We start from the raw sequence: 25,876 nt of genomic DNA on the forward strand, positions 1-25,876 counted from the left end.
TCAATTCCTCGCAGGCAATATCTGCCCCACACACTCCCCAAACCCAACCCCCTCTCCAGCCCAAGCCGTCAACCTCACCACATCCCCATCAACCAAATACCCCCTCTCCTCCCCAACACCTCCTTCCAACTTCACCCTCTTCTTCCCCCCCTCCGTCACCTCCAAAAGACATCCATACGACCCCTCCTCCTCCCCGCTCACCGTCCCCGTGCCCAAAATATCCCCCGTGCGCAAATCACACCCCGTACTCGCCAAATGCGCACACATCTGTCTGATACTCCAGAAGAGGTCCTTCGCATTACCCCGTCCCAGCACAGTACTACTACCACCACTACCGGCTTCAAGTTCCGTCACAACACTAATATCATAGTTAAACTCCCCCGGATCCTGCAAATGCGCCGGGAGGGAAACTCTCGGTTCCGGACCGGGCGTCTTAAACGGCTGCAGTGCATCCAGAGTGACGATCCAGGGGGAGATTGTAGTCGCGAAGTTCTTCCCGTTTAGTGGGCCGAGCGGGATCATTTCGAGGCCTTGGATGTCGCGTGCTTATTCCAACCGGCTTGTTAGTATTGCCTTTGTGTAGTGGATTAAACTAAGGGGGGTGGGGTAGGTATACTCACCACTCCAATCATTCAACATTACCAACCCAAAGATATGCTCTTCCGCATCTTGGGCCTTGAGGCCCTGTCCCCGAGGGAGGGGGTTTCCAATGATGATCCCCAGTTCGAGCTCGTAGTCTAGTGCGCGACATGGCCCGAAGATGACTTTCTTTGTCTGTGGGAATGAGGGATCGGTTCGGTCGTAGAAGTGCCCTGATGGTCTGGTAACTGGGGTGCCGGAGACGGAGATGGTACTGGCGCGGCCGGCGTAGCCGATGGGGAAGTGGAAGAATGCTGGGGGTGGGGCCGGGTGGTTTAGGATGATTTGCCCCGCGTGTTGATTGTGGGGGAGGCTGGCGCTGTAGTCTATTTTTGGTGGGGACTTGTTAGTGGGGGTGACTTTTGGAGGGTGATTAGGAGAAGGGGATGGGGGTTATGTACCGGTGAAAGAAGGTATAGAGACGGGGAGATGCATGGTTACGGTGGTGATGTCTGCGGTGCTGGATTCGGGGAGGGAGGGGGTTTGGAGGATGGATTGCAGGACATGGCGGACTTGGGTTTGGGTGCTTCGGGGGAGGGAGGCGAAGGGGTTAAGGGTGGTGTTGGAGAAGATGTTCTCGGGGAGAGATGGGATTGAGGAGAAGAGGCCGGCGGATTGGAGGTCGGAGAGGAAGATGACGGTGTTGTGGACGCGGGTTACGCATTGCGGGGTGGGATGGGAGGGTGAGGAGACGATGCCGTAGGGGAGGTTGTGGATGGAGAAGTGGTCGGAGTAGGAGGGAGAGGTCATTTTGGCTATTTTGTCTTTTGTATGCTGTCTGAGGAGTGAGTATGCTTGCTCTGATCTTTGGATACTTAGTTTATGGAGTAATTGGTGTTTTATAGTTCGTGGATGCGGAGATTGGCCCGTCGGATGAGTGCAGTTCGCGCCCACATCCCGATAGTTGGGTGAGGTTATCCGCCAGATTTATCCGAGGATATGCTGAGATGAGGGTTTCGTTGTTTTGACTTTCTGGGGGTGGGGACGAATTTAGGCTTGGTAAGGATAGGCCAGATGTTGACGAGCTGCTATGGGAGGTAATATGAGAGTAGCAATGTATTATTCTCTCACAGTAAGCTGCCTCATACCATGGCTGATAGAGTTACGGCTAGAATGTACTCTTGGGGAAAATATAAATTAGGTTACATGTTCGGTTCTGTAGCAGATGGTTGTATTGGCAGGCATGTGTATCGGAGCATCAAGATGTGAGGATACAAAGGGAGGGAGCAGCACTGGCCTTATGTGGGGAACTGCTATAGCTCACCATACTAGTATCACTTAAACCTGCCAAGCCTGTCAGGCATACGACCCACAGCCCTAACCAGATTCCATTGCTAATGGCCATTGCTTGCCATTTAATATTCCGATTGAGTAGAATCAAAGAAGTTCATAAGAGCTACATCCACCACCCGCATGTGCTTCCTCATCTGAGTGTCGCAATAAGAGGTGATGTCCAGGATACTGAGTTGGTCAATGATCAACGGTAGATAAGCGCATGTGCCGTCTTACAGATCGCCAACACTGCAGATGACGAGTGCCACGTAGATGGATAGTTATTACTAGCTAGCTAGCTAGCCATACATGGATGAGCGTCCACAGATAGTACCTATCACTTTCACTATTGCGAGGGGGATTTTAAACCTCGCAGTGAATGTGTAGCAGAGGAGTTCATGACAATGGGATAATAGGGACAAGGAAGGAATAGTTTGTATGCATGTTAAGTATGGAGTCATTCTCATGAAGATGTTGAGGAGAGATCCTGCAGGCAACGATGCCAGGCGCTCGCTAGCTGGGAAGACATGATATGAGAATAATAAACTAAGATATTGAATGTCCCATTCGGGTTATCAGGGTTAATGGGTCCTTGGATTATATCTCTGCGTTGAAAATATCTCAAGTTCCGGTTCATTGAACTTTCATATTTCTATTATCTCTTTTGCACTGACAGGCTGGAAACCATTGAAGACCCAACTAGAAGCTTCCTATAAACACGTCGATAAACAGTACCAACGAAAAACCCGTTGCAGCTCACCACAGCCATAGGACCTGCAAATGAAGCTGTAGAATATACTAGCGACCTTCTTCCCTTTCCACCCACGCCTCATAATGATCCCTAATCATGCTCTCCACAGACCGATACTCCATCCCCAGCTCCCTCACACTCCTCTTGTTGTCAACACCAATTCTCACGCCCAGATTTCGAGCAAGCCACTTAATTGAAACACCCACAAACGGGCCAGCCAGGTAAACAATGAATCTTGGCAAAAAGCGAGTAGGCAAAACCCTCGGATTCCGATGCACAGGCCGAACCATATCTGCCAATTCCAACATGCTGAATGTCTCCTCACTCCCCACAATGAGATACCGCCCTTTAGCACTTGGCATACTGCCAACTCTGATATGCGCCTCAGCCACATCCCGCACATCCACCACAGGAAAGTACAATTCCGCAGCACCCATGCGGTCATTCCCACGAAACATGTTATCAATCATGAAGAGACTGCCTGAGACGGATTCAGACGACAATGATGGCCCGAGAACTAATCCTGGGTTCAGGACCACGAGGTCCCAGCGATCCTGGGCGGCGTGTATCTTCCAGGCTTCGCGCTCTGCGATTACTTTGGAATAGTAGTATGGGTTATTAGTCACGCTGCTGGCTTCGTTCCAGTGAGACTCGGTGAGTGTGCTGTTCTCGGCGGAATGGATGTCCATGGAATCGCCGTACATAGCAGCCACTAAGTATCTCATATTAACAACCACAGGAGAAAAAAGCGAGAAAGGCTCACCAGATGACGTCAAAACAACTCGCCATACAGCCTGACATTGATTCACAGACTCGAGTACGTTTCTGGTTCCGCTGAGAGCTGGCTCCACGCACTCGCGTAACCCATCCTTGATTTGCGAGGGGCTTAAGAACGGGGATGCGATATGGTGCACGATATCGCAGCCCTCCATGGCCTGTAGAAAAGAACCATCTTTCAGTAGGTCTGCCTCAAATAAGGAGAGACTTCCCGGATATTGAGACTGGAGGTTGAAGAGGGGCTCGCATTTGGTGGAATTTTTGACGCTCCGCACGGTCGTGTGGACTTTGTGTCCCTGCTCGAGGAGCAGCTTTATGACGTGAAGGGCTATGTAGCCTGTGCCTCCGGTAACTAGTGTAGTTGGCATTGTTATTCAAGTTGGATTTATTGGTAATATACTGGCCAAACCGGCTGAATCCTAAGTTGCCTCGGGTTGTGTGCTGGGACGAGAGGTCCATGTCCCTCTGAAATCAGGCCCTCTTTTAAACCACCATTATAAATATAGCAACGGCCGTGCTTTTGGGAGAAGATAAGCACTTACAACTCATCTGATCTTACTTGCGGTGGGTACTTGCCATCCATCCAATCTGAGAAGGCTTTCTGTCGGGCTATAGTTCCAAGCGGCCGACCACATGTTACAAGTAAGGCCTCCCACCAACATGAGCCAATAAGGCCGTAAGTTCAACAGCCCTTGACCGGTCACAGACAGACGTCGAAAATAAATGAAAAGGACAATGCTCTTTTATTTCCTCATTTGGCCCTTGGATGCCATTATCGTTTCACTTCACTTTCCAGAGAAAGGGTCAAGTTCATCGGTGCCAATGTCGACATCAAGGATCATCGAGTAGGTATCGTTCCCAGCTCTATGCTTCGATTGGGCGATGGAGAGGGAAGGAAGGCATTGGGTACTGACGTAGTGATCTGCAAAACGCTTGAGTGATAATTTGCTGTCAGCATCTGGAAGATCACTTTAACCACAAATGAGCTCTTTACCTTGGTCGAGTGCCAGCCTTGCATGTCGATGCTTTCTGCGTGTAGACGAGTCATTTTCGGTCCATAAGCTCAACAGCATTTGCCATCTGTCAGTGAACGGGTACGTTACGGTCATGACAGGTGGCAGCTTCTGCAACAAGAAGACAGTAGTTTTAGATTTTCAACACACACGAACGAGTTGTCCTTGGGTGGTCTTGACGACAATGGTTGGTGAGGAGAGATGAGTCGACGGGAGTGCACAGTAGGAAGTCCCGTCTAGTTCGAGATGGTGTAGCAAGATAGGATACTGACTAATAGATTAGTTGGAATGGCCTGCATACGTTTATTTACGTCTGCTACATGATTTGGTGCCCTTCATAAAGCCTGATCATAGTAGTAAAGATCGCTTCAATAACGTATTCCCAGTTGAGATCCTGAACTTGGACGCGCCGCATTAGCCAGAATCCGTTTATTGACTGAACTACTGAGAGTGACTACTAACAAGGTGTGCACAGAACAGGAACTTGTACTGTTATGTGCCCATTGATCGCATAGTAGTACCCACATCGCCAGTGCTAACATCCATAACTTCTCAGAGGCTCGCTCAACGGCGATCTTCAGAAGCATCTATCTATAATTGCGTGCTTTTAATACTCCACCTATCACGTATTACAATGCATCTGGTTATTCTGCAAGTGCTGCTCCAAATGAAATCTACATGCATGATCAGTTGTCTTGCCTAGACAGTCCTGCTGGGATTCCAATATATCATAACATACTATCATCAACACAAAACAACAAATCAAACTCTTCACATTCAAAAGTAAATAATTACAATGTAAAACGCCATCCAGCTCAACTACACCAACCAGTAACATACTTACTCACACCCAAATGTAGCAAACAACACACACGTAAGTAGGCAACTACCAGCATACAGACAAGTCAGTACCCTTGCTCCGGCTACATATGCATACATATCATGCACAATTGAACTAAGAACTAATTATGTGTAGGTACTCCTGTATGTAAATGCAAACCTACCTGACCGCCACCGGTACATACATGAACTTCGTGCATTAGTCCAGTCCCATCTGCAAGAATTAGAATGTAATCCGATCCCGACCACTGAGACATTCGGAAAAGAAGGGAGACAAACTACGGAGTACTGATTAATATCGAGATCAGCATGGTTAGAGTACCATGTTGTTACAATACATGGTCTAGCTCTCTTTTTTTTTTTTTCCCACGCGAGAGCTTCGAGAACAGAGCACGACAGTTGCGGCTGTTACGGCGGACGGTGGATTGGATTGTTATCGACGTGCTAAGTTTGAGACCGGCAGGACGGAAATCAAATAATGTGTGGCGCAGTTGGGGCTGGAAGTTGTTGTGAAGGACTTTGGGGTGGGAAAATGATGAGGAGTGAGGGTTGAGTCATGAAGAATTGGGGTTAAGGTGGTGATTTACCTGATAAACGAGCCGGGTATGCAGGAACATAAGTACGTACGTTATGTCGGGCTTTGATCAATGCCTAACACTCTGTTTATCTAACATGACATGATATATGTGCTATTGTGATGTTTGTTGGCACCTTTGGCTTTTGATTGTGGTGTGTAAGAAATGTCTCAGAGAAGATGGTATGCTTCAGCGCTGCGGCCAAGGGTAGGCAGGTTGAAGGGAGGAAGAAGAAAAAAATAATGAAAAAATTGAAAAAGAAAAAAAAATGAACACTTGTCCAGTGTGGGACCATATTTAGCTATTCTTCAGCTGCAATGGCTGCTCGGGAATATAATTCATTGGCGCCTACAAGGTGAAAAATTTCCTATCGGGCTATTGTGGTAGACTGAGAGCACAATTGCTTCTTTCATTCAGATCAATGCAGCGGGCGCTAAACTCCGACTGCCGCATATGGGCAAACATATCCACACCCTAAAACTGTGGAAACCAGGCCATGAGTCTGACCTTAGTACCAGGTAAATCAGAAGACTGCTTGGATGCAATGAGAGAAGAACGAATCGAAATCGCTAGTTATCCGATGTGGTCTTGTGTGCCATCTATTCTTCCATGCAGGCAATGGGACATCCATATAGTATTATATATATTGGCAGGCAACTCAAAGCATCATCAGCTGCAGATTGTCTTCGGATTGCATTTGGTGTATCGGACAAATAGTGGGTGCAGACGTTCCTGAGCTTATCCAATCACCTGAAGTCATTAGGCCCTGGCATTGACATTGCGAATCGTGCATACCCAGTGGACTCGAGGACGCGGGCAATTCGACTGCGCTGCCGCCAGGCGGCGATGACTGGGATGTTGGAAGGGGTGCTGGAAGGCCCGGAGGATGGTTATTAGGTGAAAGTACAATAATCGCCTTGGGACGTGATGAGCCAGAATTTATGGCTTGCATAATATGGGGAAGGGATGCCTCTTAGGAGCGATCAGTATCAGATCATCCAAATCATACTTCAGCGGCGATTTCCGCGTACCTGTTGCTATGTAATAATACGAGGATCCCGGGAACTGAGCTGTACCAGTCCACTGTTCAGTGAGAGGAAGGTTGGAGTCCAACGAGGGATAGATATTGTTCATGTTCTGCATTTCAGGAGAGATAGGATTCGATCGAGGATAGTAGACACTGTTTCTCAGGGCGGATGAGGGGGAGGTGGCATCGAGGTCATTCGGGGTATCGTATACGGAGGGGAAGGATGGCTGAGAAGATAGAACGGGTATCGAGCCCAGAGCGCTATTGCAGGATGAACAGACGACTCTTGATTGTGGGAAGTACGTGGAGCCCAAGGCCGACGAGGCATCCTGAATGGGAGATGAGGGATGTCCTTCAGTGTCGAATATTGGCGGCATTCGATCGACAGGTGACGGCGTAAGTATGCTGGGATGGTCCCAACCGTTTAAGCTGGCTGCTGCTCGCAGCTCACTGGCAATAACGCGTTCTTGGAGCTTGGCAATGCGATCTCGGATCTTGCGCCCTGCTAACTATTAACTGACTTCTATTTACAACTATCATAAGTGGAAATTACTCACGATGATTTCGTTGTGAGAGCCTATTCTGTAATCTTCTCCTCTCGATAGGATCCTGCTTCTGCCCTGTGGCATCATTGTGATTTCTGTCATCTTTTGGTGCCGGTGGCCGCATCTTCGTGGACATTATGTGAGCCGTGTTGATTGTGTGTCGGAAATCGTCAGAAGGGGCCGATGTATCAGTATTAGGTTTATGTCACGTTGATAATGGAAAATATCATTAAGAATATAGGCTTCGCGCTTCAAGTCCTGGGAAAAGCCTCTCTTGTAGCGCAGCTCGGAAATAGTTCGTATCTAAAAGTGTCGTTAAGCGTGTGCCGCTCTCCTGGTAATATGGGATATTGCTACCTTCGCTTACAAAAAATCTTACACGCATTCAGTTCAGCATGTAGGCTCAATAGATCTGGCGCTCGGAGCTTGTAGAGCATTCATATGTCGGTTTTGATTGGTTATGTCATCCGGATTTACGAGGTTTCGCAATGAGTGCAACATAATCCCAGGCAAGGCCAAGGAAAGAGGAGGCGCCGAAGGAAGTATTTGAATCCCCACCGCAGCAGGTTACTCGGCCACTTCACTATGTCCGTCGGTCCATGCTTCTCAAGCGTCTGGGTTGGACTGGCCTACTTCCCATCCGACTTGCTGGTACTTGGCCCGTGGTTTTCTTGACCACGTTCCGCTACCAAGTCTGCAGCCTTGATCCATGTCCCACATCCATCTTTGGTAGTATATGTGCCCGGGGAGCAATAAACCATGGCTCTAAGGCGCGAGCAAGGCTTTTTGTGGCGCTGCTGATCATCGGGGTTAGGTCAAACAATGATCAATAAAAGGCTCTTATCCAACTTGGGATTTGTCGGACAATAGAGATCGGTCCAGATCAGCCTACTGAGACCCCTCATCTCATTCGTCGCACGTACACTCCATGGCGCAACCCCCACTCATATGGGCTTCGGGCCAAGGAAGTGATTTGAGACAGTTTGACGGCCTTGCCAGCCGCGATGCACGGATACGCACGGTTGACCAGACCAGTTAAAGTGTCTGATATTATACTGTAAGCGAGCTATGCGGCAGAGGTGAGCGCGAACTGGGTGGCTCTGATGATATAAGCCCGAATACCTATAGTTACTATCCTGGGGAATCCTTGCAGAGCTTCTCTCAATGGGGCGTCTGTGGCCTCCAGAGCACGTAATATTGCGACGTGAGTGATTGGAGCAAATGTTACTCTTGAAATATTACGTATCGCAGGACTTAGCTAAGGCAGGCGGCAGAAATCAGCCAACATGGTAAAGGGGAGGTATTTGTTACATAGTATGGATGGTAGGTGATCCTTTCAAGTACTGTGTGTTGTCGGGATTGGTTTTCGGCTGCTCCAGAGAAATCAGTAGTGTACACAACTGGGAGGCAATTCTCAGACCACCAGTTAGGCGGCAAAACCCGGCTTTTCTGTCAATATGAAGCGCTATAAAGTGCGGAGTATTCTTATCTCACGTTTGGGCAATCATACCTGCCTGGTTCAGTTACCAACCCGAAATAGTAAACAGTATACGCCATCAAGGATTTGGCCAACTAGAAAAGTTCCCGATAAAGTCCATAATGCCAGATTATCATAGCGCTATTAGAGGTATGCCTTGCTAGCTGTAGTTTACGCAAAGGGCCAGAATACTGGGGACAGGCGCTCAGTGAGTGGGTGGGCTCTGAAACTTGGAGCGCGGCGAGAGGACTGAGCTGCCGTCAGTTTTGGAATATCGCTGGGATTCCATAGCAGAAGGACCAATCAGCCTAATTATGTGTAGGCGAGCTTATAGAAGACCAATCATAATTCCAGAGGAACAATTTGGCCGATGGCGTGGTATTGAGTCGCTTAATGTTGAATAAAAGGTCAGGGCAGTTCGTATTTAGACCGAAATCTGGACGCCAGTGGGCTGAGCATTCCTGCCAGATGATCCAGCTATTGTGCGACCACAAAAGATCAGGGTGGGTCTAAAGGCGTGGAGTCAGTTAGAGTATTGTATTTGGCAACAGAAACCTGCGTGTTATGAAGAGGCCTTGAAACAGAAGTAGGAGATAGAGAATACAGCAGGAAAATGATCAAAAGTTGGAAAGAGGTAATGGAAGACAGGGGATCCCGTGACAGAGCAACAACAGTCACGAGCAGCTCCCTGCCAGCTCGATTCCATTTCTCTGCCGCTTCTCTCAACAGCAATTTTACAAGATTGGTTCTCCTGCCAGTTCTACCAGTTCTAATCTTCTAATGGTCTTTAGTCGGATCAGCCAGCCCCTCCTGACGATTTTCTCTTCGGAATCGAGGACCTGCTCGTAAGATCCTGCAGGGAGATCGATAACAGTTGACTAGGAAAAGACACCTGCTGATGTGATGGATCAGAGGAGCTACTTGTGTTTGAAGTCTCTCTTTGTCTACTGTAACACACCTGAATTCGTGTCCAAGTCTCCAGGTTATTCCCTCAAAATATTCTGATCCGTTCATCCGGCCCCCCTCGCGACTCCAGTACGCCCAGCTCATTCATTCGTCCACGATTGTCCACATCCGAGCCATCCTTCTGTTCTTTGGTTGGATAGCATGACTGCTTGCGTTGCATATCTCTAGGACTATCACATAAGGCGGTTCAGAGTCCCGTGCGCAACTGCCTCACCTGATTCCACTTATGAATGCGTTTCGTGGCATTCGCTTGGAGAAACTTACACTCCGTACTGCCTGTAAGGAAACTATCCAAGAGGCTCTTGACAACATCCACTGAAACCAATAGGCTTATGAAAAGCTACAGAGCTAATCGTACGCCCAATTTAACTGGCTCGCACTCTAGCACCCCCTGTTCATTCCAACTAACATCTAACATTGTTGATCCATTGCCAGCGACTAGTACATACTGTATGGACTGTGCTTTAGGCCTGCTGCTGAAAAAGCTCATCCGCGTTTACCATGCGGCAAAGGCGGCAGTCAAAAGGATGCGTCACGTTATGAGCGCATTACGATCAGGTCCAGTCTAATTTCCTGACCATCTCTAGGCAAGGCTTGCATAAACCCGCGTGATCACATGTCAGTCCTCCGTGAATACCGGCGCTTACTTGTTGGCCAGAAGATCTGAGTGACAATTCCATGAAAACGGAGCGCATGATTGGAGTGGCTACAAGAAGAGGACCCTTACAAATCTTTTGTTGGCTAGGGCCTTCTTTTGGCCTCGAAAACTGACCGCGGCCTACAGTACGTGCATTCGTCTGAGCCATCAATAATTGACTAAATCGTTGACAGCTATTGGCCAACATCCTCGACGGGATGGTGACTTCACAAAGCTAATCTGATTGAAAATGTGTCTGTCGTACTGCCTTGCAGGAATCATTCACATACGTCATTGCATCCCATTGACTATACAATGCTCCTCATATTGGTGTTTGGTAACAGCACTCCAAGCCAAATGAGATTCGAAGCCTTGAGCGATATATGTCCCTTACATAAGTATCGTCCGTGCTAAAGATTATCTGTGTATATGCTCTGCTAATCGGGGATATGCATGGGAGAGAACGAGCATACCAAGCTTGATTTATGGTCCGAAAGTATCTGCATACGGACCGAGAGAGTCTATGCTAACATCGTGTCGGCTTAGTAAGTAACAGTACCATTAACTAGTTGATTAACTATCCTACTTCAGTTATTGACTGACTAGTACTTTTCTCCCATATTGATGGCAGTAATAGCTTGCCATTAAGGGGGTGCGGCAAAGCGGAACTGACATGATACAGGCACCAGTGCTCCCAAATAAACAATCAGAAGGCTCGACAAACTAACTCTATGTTCTTTGAACAAATATGACTTGACCACACTATGAGGCTGACCATAATCAAGGGTCCGATCCGATTTGCTGACAGTACCGTGGGAAGCCCTTGCTGTTTACCTCCAGATGATGTACTGCCCTACTATGATGTCTCCCACCGGGGATTCAACATATACGACCTCGTTCATGACGAAAATTCGAATGAATCATCTATGTTAAAGTCGGTAAGTGAGCTGCCACTAATAAATCAGTACAAACCATGTTTCTAGTCGTCATACCGGCTCAAAGCGACCGGATGGGAGGCCTTGCACCATACAACAAAGCTTGCGTGTCCCTGTGATATTCTATGGAATCCTCTAGCTGATGTGTCTTACGTATAGACATACAAGATCGACTAGAATTGACTATCAGCCAGCCTCAAAAGCACCAACATCCATCAGAACTCTGAATCGAAGGGTGCCATTGAGCAACAAAACGTTCGAACATTTCCAACCCAGCCAGATGAGCCTGTTTCTGCAAGACATATGGAGCCCGGACCATCCTACCGACTCAATGAAGTGCATAGCTCCTGCAAAGATCAGGGATGAGCTCTGTGGGCATTGTTGCAATCTGTGAGTAACAGACACAGGTGACGTTGGAACTTATATATATATGCGATCTAGAGCTTCCTCAACAGGCACAGAGTATGCCTTTTACCCAAGTACTAATTACACAACAGCTCCTCAGCTCTCACGAACCTACAAGCTTCCGGGGTCTCCTTCTTCCACTACCGTGCTGCAGTTAGAGTCAGTGTGTCACCGGCAGATCGGATATCAAGCGGAATAGTGATGCAATGATAACATAAGGACCATGTCTGTTTGTTCGACAAGTGTGCGCACACACAAACATCCAAAGCCTTGGAAAGCTGTTAAATGTTACCAGAGAGCACTGCAGCAAACGGCTACTACTATACCCGTCGCTTACAGGCTACAGTGGCGTGAACAGCTTTCTTTAAGATCTAGATTGCCACTGATCCCTGCGGTGTATCCGAGCCTCTGACGCGTAAAAGAGGACTAAGCGCAGTTATAGTGTTCCAGTGACGCTTAGCGCGATAATAGCTATTTCCTTTATTATTAACAGATGGTCTAGATCCATGTGGCGATCCTTGAGATAATCTCATTTCATGCATGGTCTGGGATCCCTTACCTCAGCCTATCTTACCCTTCCCCCATTAATAAGACTAAAGATGCCATGTATAGGTGCTCATCTTACCACTGTATCTCCACTTTCAAGTCTATGCAGTAGAGTAATATATCCATGAGGGGATAGATTGCGTAGAGTGCCTTGGATACAGTGCATGTGTGTAGGGGGCCGTGACGCCCTCTTATGTAGGATGGGCATCCTGCTTCCCACAACTGCCGTATTGCAATTTCTGTTCTTCGCTTCGTGCTTATTGCTTCAATAATTCTACAACCCCAATTTGATAAGTTAGAGAGCAATAAAGAAGCAACAACAAGCTAGGTGGACTTCGCGATATAGACAGACCAGTTTACTACTTCGTCACGTGAGCTTCAACTAAGTAAAGGGCGTATTGAAGGTAGCTACATGCTTCGAAAGGAGAGTGCCTAGATAACAGTATTTTAGGAGTAAAGGGGCAGAAATTGTATGATTAAAGGTGCATATTATCTTGATGTGTGTATATTACTAGTCACCAAGACACGCAGTCACATTTTATTAACCTCCCATTCTCACGAGCGGAAGCTATTCGAGTCAAGAACATCAACCTCATAGATTACACATAATCACGCATTCTGGATATCATAGACAGTCATATGAAGGAAGCAAAAACATGCGGAAAATTATATGTACCGAATAAAAGCAAAAAGCTCAGCCCGCTCTCGGGCGCGGACCAGTGATGGCGAAGAAGTCCAACGGCTTCACGGTGAACGCGCCGTTGTAATTGTCACCCGCACCATCAGTGACATAGTTCTTGTCAGCGAGTTCGAACTCGACATCCTTGAGGATGCTGACGAGGGTGAAATACGACCATTCCCAAGCGTACTTCTTTCCGATGCAAACGCGCTTGCCGTTACCGAAGCCCTTCTTTACCGCGGAGGGTAGCTTTTCGTATGCTTCGCCCATCATGCGCTCTGGCTTGAATGCGTCGGGGTCTTCGAAGACGGCGGGGTCGCGGTTGACACCGTAAAGGACTGCGATGAGAGCCTGCTTGCGCGGCACTTCGTACTCGCCGCCTGCAAGTAGGACTGGGCCGTCCTGGTCTTGAATGGCTTCGCGGTTGAAGCCGGGGGCTGGGGCGGCAAGTCGCATGGTTTCCTGGGCGATGGCAAGGCAGTAAGGGAGACGGGAGAGGTGCTCGTGTTCGATCTTCGCACCGGGGCCGCCGACAACAGCGTCAATTTCCTCCCGGGCGCGTTTTATCACATGTGGGTTCTTCATGAGGTAGTAGAGGCCGAAGGCGACGAGGTTGGGGGCTGTCGCGCTGCCGATGAAGACATTGATGATTTCGTCGACGATTTGTTCGTCGTTTAATCCTTCGCCGGTCTCGGGGTCCTTGCCCTCCATGAGAGCATACAGCATGTCCTTTTTGGCGGATGGGTGAGCGCGTCGGTACTCAACACAACTGGCGGAGTAGTCGCGCAGAGTCTTGTTGTAAGCATTGAATTTGCGCTGGTAGAAAAGCCAGTTGACAAGTTTGAGTCGGGATGCTCGACGAACGGCCTCTGTAGTGGCGTTCTCCATGGCTTTGATGAGAGATGGCTCTGGGCCTTCCAAGCAGTGCAGGCGCTGGTCGAAAAAGCAGAGCATGTTGGCAGCGTGGTTGAGGCGATCCAGATCGTTGGTGACGCTGACGCGCTGGCGGGGGCCGGCGGTCCATTTCTTGATCAGATCCGTTGATACCTCCCGCATATCCGCGAAGACCTGGTCAACAGCCCCCGGTGTGAGTAGGGGCGCCATAATGCGATGAGCGACTCCCCACTGGCTCATTTCTTTCTCAGTTATTTTTGCAGTGAACAAGCTAGAGTGTACTGCTTCGCGAATTTCAATGATGGGGCCGGCCACGCATTTCTGAAAGCGGGTCTCATCGCAGATTTCCTCAAGAAGGGCGGCTCCCGTGATCAAGACGATGTCTACGCCTAGGATGGTGACTTTGCAGATAGGACCTGCGAAGCGAATTGGAATCACATCAGCGATAAGACGGCGTGAGAAACACAAGATGACTTACGGTACTTGGCCGCGAGTTTGTTAAATGAGTTCCAAGGGTTCGCAGCATTCACATCCTTCACGTTGCCGAGGAGGAACACCCCCGGGGGCTTGGGAATCGGTGACGGCATGGTTAAGAGGTTTAGGGAGACAAAGGGATTAGAAGCAGAAGAGCAGTCAGAGCCCAGGACAGCAGTCCTAGCTTATATAGTCTAAACCCGCCATTCTCAACGCGAACGTGCGCCCCTGCAGCCTGTCTTCTCTCGCCCGTGCGACCTCCATCCAGGCGGTCGCTATTACGGATAGTCTGCACGAATGTGTGTGGCTGCAAATCTCATCTGAGCTGAATCTCGCCGAAGATCCCTCCGATAGTTGGCTGTCCGCTCCCTTGGGAGCTCCACCGTCGCAATCTCAGTGGTCCAGGCGTTCCATACGAGGAGCCGATCGCCGCACAGATCATGGTTCGTGGGGAACAGAGTGAGCTTCCTTGCTTGACGCGACGGCAGGAATGCCACTCACGGTGGACCAATTGTCAGCGGGACACTCGGAAAGTGAGAAAAAGTTAAAACTTGAAAAGGGGCCGGCGGTGTACTGTCTAAGGGCATTGTTCTTCTAGGAGAGCCAATGAAGTCAGTGGTTGATTACGAAAGGAGATTCAGTCGAGAAGCAGAAGGACAAAAAGTGTTCTTGGAACAACACTAAGATCGATGAATGGACTTGTTTACTCGATTGTCTGGTGCCGTCCCGGTACCCGAGGAGCTGATCCGATCTCCACTCTTCGGTCTTCCTCCATTGAATGCCAGTGCCAGAGATTGTGAGTGACATCCCTTTGGTTTGGTGGCGTCGAGTGCCAGCGCTGACAGAAGCAAGAATTGACGTGAGGTTACACACGTTGGTTGTTGGTCAGGCATACCCAGCTGGCTGGATGGCAAAGCCGATCAATGAGGATGTGAACCCTCGCAGGCAATCACTCCCTTCCACTGACTCGGTGGCATGCTTTAGTCTCTTGGGATTCTGCAGGATCGCGGCCTAAGTGGGTGCGAAAACTAGCCGAGATCGTCAGAGATAAGCCAATCCGGTAGAAGGAAGAGCTGAACTGGGTGATGGTGATGCTGGTGGTTGGGAAGTGAGACAAGCCAAAGTTTTGAGAGGTGTCACTCTTCCCCGCCCGGGAAGACTCACGCGCGCGCAGCTCAGCTCGGCTGCTTTTTCCTCACCATATCATCTCCATACCTGCAGAGTTTCTTTGAGATGACCTGGCAATACCATGCTGACCCCCAGAAATTTGTGGATGCACCTTGATGGCGACCTGTCGGATAGAAAAGCCGAAAGAGCTCACCGATTACTTGCACTACATGGGAATACGGGGTCGGGGTCCTGATCGGCGCCATGACAGCACAACTAATGGATCAACATGCATTCGATAATTTAGCTCGCCTATGAACCTGCATCTGGCTGTCATCGCCAACACTATTCATACATCTGGTCTATCAATCAAAAATGGCACCCTCCCAGTGGTATCTCAAACGAAAGTATCGCCATACAGGGGACTGTGAAACGTCGAATAAAAAAACCCTCTTCTGTTTAACTCCTTCAAACACCATGCTCCAAGGAAATAGTCTATACCCATAATGTCATGCGTGGTTGATAGCGGTATCAATAAGTCAATCTCAGCGCGTCGAACTCAAACATCAGCTGGCTGTCCATCAAGAGAAACGACTCGTATCGGAGGCCACGTTCGCGCTGGTACGCTTCGGACCACACGGGGACGCTGCTGTTCCAAACGCTGCCATACCCTTCGAAAAGTGTGCGCCAGTAACAGGCCTCGGCTGCTTTTGTCAGGTACCGCTCGCGGAAGGTTCGCACGCTGTTGTTGGCAATCCGCTCCGCAAGACTGGGGTCGGCCAACAGAGGTTCGAGCTTGTCTGATAAGTCGCTGAAATCCCGCTCAACTTCGACATAGTTCTGCTGCGGCCCGTCTGGTACGAGAAGGTAGTGGTGGTGCTGGATATACTGCAGCTTATGCGCCACAATGACCGAGTTGCATGCTTGCCGGTACTTCAGTGACGCAGAATACGAGCGACCTGCATTACACATCCCAGTCAGTACAGATGCGGTCGGGCATCGCTAGCATTAAGAGGAAACGCTTACCTTCGACATGAGCGATGAACATATACTGACAATGATCCTCCATGGGTATTATGTTCGTCCTCTGATCCCAGTCGACCTGCTTCACATCCCCCCACGGCTGATCTCGCGCAGCTTCCATCAAGGCGCGGCGCAATTTGGGGGCGAAGCTAGGCTTTCCTCGCCAGACCAGCTGCGGTTTCTTCTCTGACCAAGGGATATCCGCGCGTTTAATACGGTTGACAACTTGGTCGTACGGCCCGATCGAATTCTGAATATTCTCCCAGGCCCAGAACCCGAAGTCAGGCATTAGCCAGACGGCCTCCTCCGTGGCGGATCGTGCCAAAGTCCAGACAGGATGGTCGGAGTTAGTCACGTCTTCTACCTTGTCCTCCACGGAGAACACAAATTCGATATCTCGTTGCGTGGTACGGTTGGCATCGGCGACTAACGCCCGGTGAATTGAACTCAGTACGGCGATGATCTTACGTCGATGGTCTTCACCTTTGGACCGCGCCGCAACCACATAAAGCTCACCGGCGTGGATAAACGCCCGCGCCATGCCATATGCTAGAGGGATCTCGTCCAAGTCCTCCATAGCGAGCGCACCCTGAGACTTCCAAAAGCCCGTGGCGCGAACGACATCTTCAAAAAGACCTGGGAATGCATTCGTACACTGGGCACGATCAAGACCTTCATTGCTGCCGTCTCGAGCAGGTTGAAATTCCCACGCCGGAGCTGGGGACAGTTGTTGCACCAGGCCCGGATGCGAACATGTCAGACAGCTGGCGCACTGGAAGGTGGTGGAGGTTTGACAGGCGCAGTGTCCGGCGGGGATCAACTGGGTCAGCAGTGGGTGAACATAGTCGCGATCGGTATTGACGCAATACCAGATGATGATGATGCACAAGAAGCTCAGAAAGCCTGTGATGTAGAAGAGGCAGAGATGATAGCTTTGTCGAAGGCGCCAGCGAGAGCAACCGGAGAGCGCCATCGCGAAAGGGCAGACGAAGAGAGATGAATCTGGGAGGAAATGGATCGCATTGTAAGGGCAGTCGCACCCAGGTCAAGGGGAAGAGGTGGAGAAAGCGCCGAAGGGGACGGGCGCACTTTGATGGCGTCCATTGTGTGCGTAATATAGCTGAGCGGCAGTCGTCAGGGGAGTGTCGACCCTGAATGGGGCCGTGCATGGGGGAGAAAGGCAAGAGAGTCGAGGGCAACATCAACGCATGACGCGGCGATCGCGAAGATTCCCTGGTTGTTCGTGGCTGAAACACTTGTCGCTGGCCGATCTTTCCCCGGTCGGTTGGCGGTACTCACATCCTGATCGCTCTTATTGGCTTAGAAACTCCCTACCCGTCGCCATCCCTTGGTGGTTTGATGGCCAGCTTCTATAAATTGCGATGTGATCAGTGCTAAGCCTTTCCCTCTCATTCATTCCCACATAATTTATTTCCTTGGTACTCGGTATTAAGATTGTTTTACTCTCCTGAAGCGAGAGAACTTAAACCCGGGGGGGCCTGGCCCCCAATCCCTTGATTCTGAGACAAGAAGTTGCACAGGGACTGGGCAAGTCACTTAGTAACGAGTCCCGCCTGAGGCGGTGCAGCTCTGCTTCCCGACAGCGTTTCCCTTCCCACGATGATCCCGATGATCACAAGCGGGCTGAACAACTTACCAGGAGGCTGCAAACGCCCGACCTGCCTCTCCTGACGTTATTTGGCGACGCGAACACTGGCCTCTGTCGTACATATTAGTGCAGTAGCCACGATGAACTATCTCATTGGCTTTGGCGCAAGACATGAGCTGATTACTGCATGAGACCATTTGTGTGGGGTTACTCAATCAGAGCCGCCATGAGCATGTGTCGCAACCGTTAACTGTAGGCTGTCAAGTTTCTAACTACCATGTGCAACCCTACCCCGTACTCCATATACTCTAACTGATATAGGGGATATAATTAGATAATCTCTGAGACCCCAGCGCTAAGATACTGTGATTTGTGGGCTTTTCAGGGGATTATTTTAAGGAGACGGACAGCCTCACAGTATCCTCTTCGCAAATCATGCCCATCCCAGTTTAAGCTCTACGATGATCGGGGGCTGTTGACAAAGTAGGTTCAGGCAATTGGATACGTTAGAAAATCTACCGCCTTTGCGTGTGCCCGCAGCCTTGAGTTTTTACTATTCGACTGATATGCACCTAACATCGACGGACTTGAGCTACAAATGCAAAAAGCGACGAGACAGCGCAATGAGATGCTCGCTTGCTCGCTTCTCGTGCCCGCCAAGTCACAAGCTGACGTAACAACAAATTCGATTCCAGCCTTTTGCAGCTCAACGCAACTCAGCTGGCCTTCTCGATTGATCTCTTTTTCTCATCCACGGAAAGGGCCGTGGAGAAAGCACGTCGTGTTGCCCCAATCAACGGCTCCACTCTATCCCGCCTTGGTGGGGTCGCTACAAGACACCATCCCCAGTCCGCGGCTTGCATCGCGGGATGCCCTCCCAAGTCCATCCTCTAGCGTCCATTAGACTATCCAAGATTTGTGGCAGTTCGTCCGAGCCGATCTGTCGACTACGTTACTAAGTATGTTGCCTAGGTGGGCAGTGTTTGTGCCCTGCCACTACCTATTCATTTGGAGCCTCATGAGCAAGGCTGAAGCACGCCTTTCCGAGGTTAACCGTCGCATAACAGTGTCATAGGATCAAGGCTATGGCAGAGGATTGCATCATATGCGGAATTTACCCAGTGTTGTCTCGGTGTGAAGATTCTTCACTCAGATCCTTTCGTCTATTTATAAAGGCAGGCTAACTGGGCAGCACAAGGGGTTTTCTGCTCAATGCCGCGGCTACAACATCGACAGGGCTGCAAGAGCTGTCCATGGGCGATAGTTCTCCCACATGTGAATTTACTAACCGCTACACTAGTTCCCTGTAATCCATTAATTTCCACATCTAGTACTTAGACGATCTCCTGGCACCCAGGTTCTGGTTTAGTGAATCCACATCACCCTATTTGCTATATTTGCTTGTGTGCGACCAACCATGGCAGATACTATAATATTCCGAGTGGGAACAGCACAGAACCTACAGCCAAATACAGCACACGGCAATCAAGATGGCAAAGCCTAAGACAGAAAGATCAAATATCAGAAACCAGAGCATACCCCTCCATAATTACATCCGGGGAAGAAGAATGAAGCCATGAAAGAAACAAATCCACAAAAGCTTCAACATCCATCGTAGGTGCCGCGAAACATATTTTGAGTCCTTCGCGCGAGGTTTCAGTGACCTCTGGATGAATGGCTTTGAGGGACTCGTGAAGGTAGGCAATGTCTTCAGCGGAGGGGCTTCGTTTCAGTGTAAGAGTCACTTTCATGGTTGCGGGGCGCTGATGACATAGTACTATTAGTATACTAGACCACTATATGTAGACGGTGGAGGTTACTAATATAGGGCGTACGATGGTAACTAAGTATGGAGGGGGAGGAGGGAGCATTATTACCACTCCTTTAACACTGGACTGCAACATAGTATTTATATCCAGCAGTATCTTATCAGAGCAATGAGTTGTTGTCGCACACGTGAAAAGATACTTCAGTATATCTTCTACTGTGTCTGCCTAATAACTCGTTTCCCTTGATGAGATGTTTATCAGTACATGCCTTGCTTACCTTGCTCACTACGTCGAATACCCAGTGTCTGTAGTTGACTCATGCATGACTCAAAGATAAGAACATCTTAAATATAGTATTCTATGATATTGCTGATGCCTTTACTATAGTAGTACTGGACACCTACTATCAGAGTACTAAATAAGGTAGTGTGCAAACAAGCAAGGAATATCTCCGCCACGGTTTAGGCAACAATAGCCGCATAGGCGAGATATGGTACAGCCTACAGGCGGCGCTGATATCGCACATCTGAACAAATTAGTAGATTACACTATTTCTATCAGGATCTGGTAGTTAATTTATTTAGCTGGCCTTTATAAAGTCCACGTTTCACGGTGGCTCTGGGTCACAAGTACAGCTAATGACGTGTATATTGTTCAATTTATTCGACGGAGCAACTATGACTCAAAACTCCTTGAATATCTGATGAGCAAGCTTGAGACGCACAATACCAATAAAGTGATATCCAGCATGTACGTAAGGTTAGCGTCTGGAGAGAGCTTAGATGCAATCTCGGGTTACTACTATGTTGGTAGTGTAATACTATGCCTGCCATGTTATATCTACCTCAGCTAGGGAAAGCTGAATGAGCGAGTGATATAACATGATTACTTTCCTATGCATCTCGATGGAGCTTAGCTACTAGACCATTCGCGCCTGTATCCCCACTCAGTTAAATGACTATTACGCACCTTGTCTGCCTGTGCATTTAGACACGTCAAGCATGTTGCGAAGCTGGATCCCAGAACGCTAGTAAGGAATAGTTGATTAACTAATCGGCATATGGATTGCCGATTAATAGTCCAACCTTATCATATACAGCTTATCGTTGGCAGATAAGGCCTGGTGCGAAAGTACTAGGAGTAAGTCGTCTGAGCCGCATCTGGCTTCGTTTATCTCCCTTATGAATTGTCGCTACAGTAGATGTTACTGATGAGCAGGTACTTGTGTAGTCCAGGTATTGCTCAAGAAAGTCCCTTCCCATTATATTAACTCCTAAATCCACGAAATACTCACTGCTCATCCCACAATTGCTTGAACAAACTCCGCTCAACAAGCAACTCCCCGGGATTCCCAGTCTCGACAACACAGCCATTTTGCATGATCACGACTTGATCAAAATCCAGGATGCATCTCAATCGATGTGTCACTGCAATGACAGTCGCATGTGCAAAATACTCTCTGATAATCTGGAACATCAACCGCTCTGTAGTGACATCAACATTCCCACTGATCTCATCCAGAACAAGGATGTTCGTTTCTCTCTGCCGAAGTAGCGCTCTTGCTAGACTTAACAGCTGGAATTGGCCGCGTGAGAAAGTCGATGTACTTATTTCAAGGTCTAGCGAATAAGGCTGCCCTGTACTTGAATCCATCCCTAGACCTACAGTTGCCAGAGCTGAGAGTATTGCATCGTCAGAGAATTGCTCTCCGCTTGGATCGAGGTTGAATCGTAGTGTTCCTGGGAGGATGAGTGGGTCTTGAGGAATAACAGTAAGGCGGGCTCGTAGAACATCGCAGGGAATCTCGCGCAGATTCAAGTCGTCAATAAGTACAGAGCCCGCGACGGGTTCAAGAAGCTTGAGCAGGAGGAGAATGAGCGAGCTTTTACCGCTTCCACTTCTACCGCAGACTGCTATCTTTTCTCCGGCGTGGATCGAAAGAGTAATATCGCGCAGGATGCATTGATGAGGACTCTGGTGGGCGTCGTAGCTTGCGTAGATATGATCGAGCCTGATCGACCCGCGAGACGGCCAGTCTTCCGCAGGCTGTTGTGTAAGCTCACTATTTTGGGCATCTTCCCTCGGGACAGTCTCTTCATAGCTCTTGACGCGGGCGATCGCGCCAAGAGTTGTCTCCAGTTGAGTCCACGAAGTAATCAGATACGATAAGCTGCTACTGAACCCCAAGATATTCAGCAAAGAAACTGCAATCGCACCAGTATGCACCGATGAACCTAAGGTAACCGCCACGGTGACAACAATTATCGCCAGACCAGCTGCCATAAGATCGAGGACGAGGTTTAGCCAACGCTGGATACAGAACATTGTATAATACGGTTGGATGGCTGTGTCAACCAATTGTCGACACTGCGCCGCCCATGCGGCTTGCCAGCCAAATGCACGGATAGTGTCCGTGCCCGAGGCCGTCTCAAGGAAGTGTGTGTAGAGCGGGCTCTGTGCTTCGAGTTCCAAGAGCCGTAGCTGACGTGAAGTCCGCAGGTAAAAGTTCTGCAGAGCGTAGAAAACAGTGATGACGAAGGGCACCGTGATAGCGATGTATTTGTTTCCTGCGGCGATGAGCATAACTTCGGCGATTAGCGTTCCAGCGCCGAAGACGGTCATGAGAAGTGCGCCCGATAGTTGGTTGTCGATTTGGGAAAGGTCCCGGCTGAATCTGTTCAGGATAGTACCACTGTCGTGCGCGGCGAAGAATGGGTAGGGAGCGTTCAAGGTAGCCGTTAGGAGCTGTCTGTGTAAGCGGCGAGAGCTCTTTGCGACGAGGAAGATGATGAGGAATGTGATGCTGAGCATGGTGCCAATTAGCTGGATGAAAGCACAAATCCCGTATACCCCAAGGTAAACACCGAGGGAGTAGTTGAAGTCATGGTCTGACCAGTATTGGAGCCATAGAGTAGGGAATTTCGATCCGAATACCTGCACGACTATGAGGCCTAGGAAGCAGGCAGAGGATTTCCAGCCCATTGAGTTTACGTAGTATTTGTAGACAGAAAAGTCACCGAGTCGGCGTGGTAGGTCCTGACGGGACTCTATCAGTTTTTTCTCTGTCGCTGTGGTTACTGGACTTCGTTCTTCGGTAGAATTGACTTCGCTCTCATTGGGTATAGAGATAATCTTGTCTAGAAGCTCTTCAGATGGGGATCCTGATGTGGTTGTGCCATCGTGAAGGTTTATGATCGTATCAGGTGAGGTAATGCGTTCAGGATCACTGCAAGCAAGAATAACCGCGGCATTGTGGGCTTTGCATAATCCTTTAGGACCAAAAGCGCGATCAAAAACCTTCTTGGCTGTGATAACGTCTAATGCACTGAGTACGTCGTCGAGGATTAGGAGCTTTCTGCGCGAGTATATGGCCCGCGCCATTGCCAAGCGCTGCTTCTGCCCACCACTTAGTGAAGTACCACCAGAGCCAACATAAGTCCTGTCTCCTTCGGAAAAAGCAGATATGTCTTCGTCGAGTGCACATGCATGGAGAACAGTGGTATACCATTTCTCGTCAAAATAGGAAGGACCAGTCACGCATTCCCTAACAGAGACACTTGGCAACCAGGGCTCTTGTGCGCAGTAAGCTATTGCCACTGACTTAGAGTAAGAACCAGCGACGCAGGGTACCGCTCCTATGAGGCTTTTGAGGAGCGAAGACTTTCCAGAGCCGGTAGCCCCTGTGACGATTGCCAGCGTAGAGGAGTGTATCTCGACGTTCACGTTCGTCAAAATCGGTGTGGTGGAGTCCGCATATTTGAAAGCGGCATTGTGTACTGATAGACATTTGCCATTCAAGGGGAGGGCTTCTAGCTCAAGCACGCTCGGTGAGAGCGCTTTGATTGGTACCTGATGCTTGTCACTGGGGTAAGAGATCTGACCGGCCGCAACTTCGGGCAAATTAAGATAGTCCTGAATTCGCTTGAAGCAACCAAGAGCAACTCCCATCTGGGTGATTCCATGAACAAAGACTTGGATAGGCTGAGTGACTAAAGCAATCAGGGAGAGGACGGTAAAAGAGTTTGCTGAAGTGACCACACCACTTCCGGAGATCATTGTGAAAATCGTAAATGTTAAAATAGGCCCGGCAATCTGTGGTATATTTGCTATAGATGCCGATCAGTAGGGAGTCATCGCTGGGATGGATAAGAGAGAGTTGTACCAACAACATTTCTCCACATTATGAGCATGCGGGCCCCCCGAGCGCGTTCAAGCTCGGCGTTGCGGAGGTCACATATTCGCCGTGCTACAAAAGTAGAAACACCGAGCAACTTGATGCTTCTAATCGAATTGAAAACAGATGCAGTGATTGCAATACGCTCCTGGACAGCCTGATTCCATATTTTCTGGCGTGGAGGTGACCGGGCAGCTACAACATAACTGAGGGACACGGCTGCCAAGGCACATCCAACCGATGCTAAGCATGCCCAACTGACTTGTCGTGCAAGGAAGAATATGGCAAGGCCGACTTCGATAGGCGAAGCGAACAGGGCGTCTAATCGCATCAAGCTGTTGCAGATGGTTTCTGTGTCGGTGCTCATCAACGTTAGCGCAGCTGAATTATTTACCGTAACAGTGTCCAGTCGTTGTATCTTCTCGTAGAGGGCAGTAATCAAAAGGCTTCGAACAATAGTGATGGCACGGTTTAGCCCATGCATATATAGCGACGTCGTGGCCTGCACAGATCTTTCATCAGCTTGCTTCACGGCTCTGATCGGTAGATGAGTGTTGGAAGCGTACTGCCGTTCCCAAATAGATCAAGACTGTAGCTCCAACAAGCGCCCCTCCAACAGCATTGTCCTTAGTTGAAGCAGAGAGATATTGAATGACACAATTAAGAAATAACGGCTGCGCTATTTTGAGACCTATGAGACCAATTCGGGGGATTGCTGCCCACATCAAAGTCCGTCGAACGCAAGACAATGTTGTCAGCAGTAACTTGTGTTGGCCTCCATGGCGATCCTTCAGAGCTACATAGTCATTGAATACCTCGGTTCAGTTCGTGACAAGTGAGTGAAAGTAACATACCAGACAACCATTTTGACTCAAACTTGGCCTGCACTGCTTCAGCCGAGAGGTTGGAATCAATAGGGAAAAGATGGCTGCCATTCAACACCCCGCGGGCCCCGCGGGCCAGCAAGGGATTTAGCCACCAGAAAATGACACGATTCACCATTCCCCCTAACTTTTCTGGAGAATAAAAAACGAATTGAGGCTTCAGATATTTCTTTTTCTCTTGTGACTCTGCTATGAGCAACAAGAAACGAACACCCAGGCCTGCAGTACATGTTCCCGCGATAGTAGGAGGAAATCGTAGCCATAATGTCCGGGCCTGTACACCATCAAGCAATGTGCTAAGTAGAAGATAAGAACAAAGCAGATTGGAAGGCGAAACCGATCGTACGTGCTCCTTCCATGACAGGATCGGTATGCTGAGGGAGCATACCAATGATAGGGAGGCCGATGCGATGGTGAATTTATTGCGATACTGAGGAGACACTGCCCAGAGCATCAATAAAATAATTTGGTTGCAGATTAAAGCGAGGCACAGAATGATCTTCACACAGATAGAGACCTTGGCATGCTGATTTGATTCCGATGTGATCTTCCTGGATTGCCCAAGGAGCTGCAGTATCCTCCAGGCTACGGCTGGGAGAAAACATGCCGATAGGACTATACCAAATATCACCTGCTCAAAGAGTAGGGTAAAGTCCAAGTAGGAGCAGCCATGAATTGGCGGCCCAAATGTCCTATCAGCTGCAGAGCTGCAAGAGCTTGCCATCTTAGTAGATGAACGACGGCCAATGTGTACCGTTACCTTGTTATTCGTGAAAGTTAGAACATGCACGCCGACAAAGTTCAACGACTTTCGTGTGGGATTTTAAAGATAGGATCACAAGCAATCTGATCAAAAGA

The 25,876-nt window shown here is 49.1% G+C and overlaps 6 protein-coding genes across 6 annotated transcripts; all 6 read right to left on the minus strand.

Moving 5' to 3' along the window:
* Nucleotides 1-1,389, minus strand: BO88DRAFT_487146 (fumarylacetoacetate hydrolase family protein; the record flags this gene model as incomplete). The annotated part of the gene is made up of 3 exons (XM_025712525.1): nucleotides 1-545; nucleotides 621-965; nucleotides 1,041-1,389. The coding sequence occupies 3 exons, from the start codon at nucleotides 1,387-1,389 to the stop codon at nucleotides 1-3; spliced, it is 1,239 nt and encodes a 412-aa protein (XP_025564178.1).
* Nucleotides 1,390-2,709: 1,320 nt separating this feature from the next.
* Nucleotides 2,710-3,807, minus strand: BO88DRAFT_337702 (NAD(P)-binding protein; the record flags this gene model as incomplete). The annotated part of the gene is made up of 2 exons (XM_025702949.1): nucleotides 2,710-3,374; nucleotides 3,426-3,807. The coding sequence occupies 2 exons, from the start codon at nucleotides 3,805-3,807 to the stop codon at nucleotides 2,710-2,712; spliced, it is 1,047 nt and encodes a 348-aa protein (XP_025564179.1).
* Nucleotides 3,808-6,525: 2,718 nt separating this feature from the next.
* On the minus strand, nucleotides 6,526-7,575 carry xanC (transcription factor xanC; the record flags this gene model as incomplete). Its single annotated transcript, XM_025712526.1, has 4 exons — nucleotides 6,526-6,617; nucleotides 6,663-6,839; nucleotides 6,899-7,396; nucleotides 7,452-7,575. The coding sequence occupies 4 exons, from the start codon at nucleotides 7,573-7,575 to the stop codon at nucleotides 6,526-6,528; spliced, it is 891 nt and encodes a 296-aa protein (XP_025564180.1).
* Nucleotides 7,576-13,099: 5,524 nt separating this feature from the next.
* Nucleotides 13,100-14,565, minus strand: BO88DRAFT_452644 (putative cytochrome P450; the record flags this gene model as incomplete). The annotated part of the gene is made up of 2 exons (XM_025710707.1): nucleotides 13,100-14,394; nucleotides 14,457-14,565. The coding sequence occupies 2 exons, from the start codon at nucleotides 14,563-14,565 to the stop codon at nucleotides 13,100-13,102; spliced, it is 1,404 nt and encodes a 467-aa protein (XP_025564181.1).
* Nucleotides 14,566-15,638: 1,073 nt separating this feature from the next.
* On the minus strand, nucleotides 15,639-17,555 carry BO88DRAFT_363439 (uncharacterized protein; the record flags this gene model as incomplete). Its single annotated transcript, XM_025703944.1, has 2 exons — nucleotides 15,639-16,518; nucleotides 16,586-17,555. 2 exons carry the CDS (start codon nucleotides 17,553-17,555, stop codon nucleotides 16,091-16,093), a joined length of 1,398 nt encoding a protein of 465 aa, XP_025564182.1. The 3' UTR covers nucleotides 15,639-16,090.
* Nucleotides 17,556-21,231: 3,676 nt separating this feature from the next.
* On the minus strand, nucleotides 21,232-25,742 carry BO88DRAFT_480703 (P-loop containing nucleoside triphosphate hydrolase protein; the record flags this gene model as incomplete). The annotated part of the gene is made up of 5 exons (XM_025712160.1): nucleotides 21,232-22,902; nucleotides 22,978-24,066; nucleotides 24,123-24,636; nucleotides 24,701-24,930; nucleotides 24,989-25,742. 5 exons carry the CDS (start codon nucleotides 25,740-25,742, stop codon nucleotides 21,251-21,253), a joined length of 4,239 nt encoding a protein of 1,412 aa, XP_025564183.1. The 3' UTR covers nucleotides 21,232-21,250.
* Between the last annotated feature and the right edge of the window lie 134 nt (nucleotides 25,743-25,876).

The sequence above is a fragment of the Aspergillus vadensis genome (assembly GCF_003184925.1).
Source record: "Aspergillus vadensis CBS 113365 unplaced genomic scaffold BO88scaffold_8, whole genome shotgun sequence".
Classification (NCBI taxonomy): domain Eukaryota; kingdom Fungi; phylum Ascomycota; class Eurotiomycetes; order Eurotiales; family Aspergillaceae; genus Aspergillus; species Aspergillus vadensis.